We start from the raw sequence: 3,396 nt of genomic DNA on the forward strand, positions 1-3,396 counted from the left end.
CCACATCATTTCATACAATCTTTTCCCGGGGTCGAAGACGGATGGTCAGAATAGCATAAAATAATGGAGAGCCTGGCTTTTCTACATTATTTTCTGGGCATGTGACACCCAAAAAAAATGGGGGGGGGGGGGGGGGGGGAGGAATTGCTCACTTTCTGTGTATAAAAGGATGCTTCAAACTTGAGAATGGAAGTACAGAATTGAGGGAAAGAAATAGAAAGAGAGAGAGAGAGAGAGAGAGAGATGAAGAACGGCTTCAGTTTGTTCATCCTTGCTGTAATTCTCGGAACCTGCCATGGAGGCGGGTTGAGGAAGAACTTCTACAAAAAGAGCTGTCCTTTAGCTGAGCAGATTGTTCAAAACGTCACCTGGAGCAATGTGGCCACCAATTCAGCATTGCCTGCTAAGCTTCTAAGGATGCATTTCCACGATTGTTTTGTTAGGGTAACAAACACTTCGTTTCTCATATTTCAGTCATCAAGATCATCATATGTTCATGGTTCATTGTATAACTTTTAAATAAAATATTTTTGGTACACACTGATACGCGTCGGTGACATTTTTATGCTTATGAATTTATTTATTTTTCATGTCATTCCGAGCAAAAGTTAATTTGGTTTACTTTATTACTCATATTTGAGTTAATTTATGTGTTTTAACTTGTTAAGGGTTGTGATGGCTCTGTGCTGCTGGACTCTACTGCCAGCAATTCAGCTGAGAAGGATGCCGTTCCAAACCTTTCACTTTCAGGTTTTGATGTTATTGACGAAATCAAGTCCAAACTGGAAGAGGCTTGCCCCGCCACAGTTTCTTGCTCAGATATTCTTGCTTTGGCTGCTAGAGACTCTGTTTCCTACCAAGTGAAGTCCGACAACCACTGAACATTATATTCATTATTATTTATTATCTGTCTACGAGATTTTCATGAATCATATACAGAGATTTTCATGAATCATATGAATTATATATGGATTCTCATGCATGATGCATCCAGTAGTGATCAATATTACGTCGATCGATGAGAAGAAAATAATTAATGTGAGGTGGTGACTGTTTGCAGTTCAAGAAATCGATGTGGGAAGTGCTAACTGGCAGGAGAGATGGATCTATTTCGCGGGCCTCGGAGGCTCTGGCAAACATCCCTTCACCATTCTTCAACTTCACCACCCTCAAGCAATCTTTCGCCAACAAAGGTCTTACAGTTCATGATCTTGTTGTGCTATCAGGTAATTAAACACATGGCCAATTAGTTCTCTACCTAGCATGCAACAAAATTAAATTTTATTCAAACCAGAACCCTAAGATTAATTAGGTTCCGTTCAAGCCACTATCTTTGTATTTTGTGCTGTTTTATATGTTTGTCTTCTTTATATAATCACCTCTGAAGGCATATTGTGCTGGCCCATGGGTATATATATATATATACAACTAGTTAGGTGCACATGTTAAAATATATATCCTAGCAATAATAGCGAATCTTTCCATTAATCGAGACGACTCTTCGAAAGTGTTAAGAATTTTACACTAATTTCGAGAATGTTCTAACTGCATTTGGCTCAATGTGGTTAGGTGGACACACCATTGGTGTTGGACACTGCAATTTCTTCAGCAACAGGCTGTACAACTTCACTGGCAAAGGCGACGCGGATCCTTCCCTGAACTCAACCTATGCTGCAACCCTGAGAACAAAATGCAAAAGCCTCTCAGACAAGACAACAGTAGTGGAAATGGACCCAGGGAGCTCTCAAAACTTTGACAACCATTATTTCACCATCTTGAAGCTGCACGAAGGCCTTTTCCAGTCGGATGCTGCTCTTCTAACCAACAAGGGTTCTAGTAATGTTGTTGATGAGATGCTCGACTCTAACAAGTTCTTCACCGAGTTTGCGCAATCAATGAAGCGAATGGGGGCGATTGAAGTGCTGACGGGAACTTCAGGACAGATTAGGAACAAGTGTCGTGCTGTTAACTCTTGAGAATTTGGTGTACTTGTGGGTGGTGTTTGTGAGCTTTGGGAAGTAGTAGCCATTCTTATTTGAATAAGGTCATTGGTCTTAGTATACATGATTTTGTTGTTATACTAGCAAAGTGTGTTGTTCCAGGGAGGCTGTAATCTAGATGTTGTAATTTGGAAAATCCTACCCTGTACCTCTTCTTGATTTTTGCGCGGCTTATATGTCAAACATGAAGAGGGTCCATTAAAAGAATTAATAAATCATAAATCATGACAGGAATGGTGTGATTAATTTATCAATTCTCCCATCATTCTAATGAAAAGTTCTGATGAGATAGTTTTTACTCACATTAATGCCATCATGATTGTAACCCACATAAACTTCTCTCTTTGCCTAATATATTGACCTTACCTATATATATGTGGATAGAAATTTTATATAATTTTTTGCTATAATTTTATATAACAATTTTTGCTTAACAATGTACAAGAATTACCCCCAACTTAGCCGATAACTCCATGCCTGAATGTATCATTTCATTAAAGATATAAAAAATTTATATAATAAAGGTTTCTCCAGATAATGAATTTGACGAAGGGACTATTCTTGGTGTTCTATTTGGTTTCCATTGTGCCAGCTACTCCATTGTCCTTCAAAGCAGAAAGGCCAATGGAGCTCCACACCACACGTCCTAGCAGGTTGTGTAACAAAATGAAGAACTGAGGAATGCAGAGAAGAAAAAGGCCCAGAAAATGGAGAGAAAATATTATCTGATCTTATCCCTGAAAACGTTACACTCAATCATCTATATACCATTACAAAATGAATCTTCTAATAACCTATAAAAGAAAGAATACATTATTGTCCCTCTGTACAGCTCAGCAAACAGAAAAGTAAAAAGCAGAAAATAACAAAAAGAAAAAGCAAAAGGATGAAAATCATCCTTCTTCATTAATAGACACTTTCCCTTTATTTGAATGTGATGTATTATGCTTCAATAGGTTGGCCCAGGTCTCTTTGTATATATAAATTAGAAATGTGGGTTGTGACTTTCACCTATAGGTTAAAAAGGTAAAAGATTATCAGAATTCAAATAAAGATCAAATTACTATTAATTTGTAGTCTGGGGCCAAGAGATAGAGATGGATACATAAAAAAAAGAAAAGAAAGTGATGTGTACTGTAATTTTGATCCAGAATTCAATACAAAATTTCTATAATTATCTGTTTCTCTACTTTCTGTCTATTTTTCTTCTTAAACTAAGTGGTGATGACTACTGCCAACCCACTAAGCTGTATTAGCACATTTCCTATAATATAATTCCAGATGATGCCTCTATATATCAAGAAAATATATAAAAGTTTGGGTTCATTTTGGGCTTGATATGTGTCAAATAAATCAATTGTCGATTGCTTAGTTATTTATCAAACATATTAATTAT

At 37.0% G+C, this 3,396-nt stretch overlaps 1 protein-coding gene across 1 annotated transcript; it reads left to right on the forward strand.

Annotated features, from left to right (window-relative positions):
* Window positions 1-225: 225 nt before the first annotated feature.
* LOC127803198 (peroxidase 3-like) lies at window positions 226-2,254 on the forward strand. The gene is made up of 4 exons (XM_052339270.1): window positions 226-444; window positions 669-860; window positions 1,061-1,226; window positions 1,570-2,254. The coding sequence occupies exons 1-4, from the start codon at window positions 244-246 to the stop codon at window positions 1,974-1,976; spliced, it is 966 nt and encodes a 321-aa protein (XP_052195230.1). The 5' UTR covers window positions 226-243; the 3' UTR covers window positions 1,977-2,254.
* Window positions 2,255-3,396: the final 1,142 nt, after the last annotated feature.

This window comes from Diospyros lotus, chromosome 6 (assembly GCF_014633365.1).
Source record: "Diospyros lotus cultivar Yz01 chromosome 6, ASM1463336v1, whole genome shotgun sequence".
Classification (NCBI taxonomy): Eukaryota; Viridiplantae; Streptophyta; class Magnoliopsida; order Ericales; family Ebenaceae; genus Diospyros; species Diospyros lotus.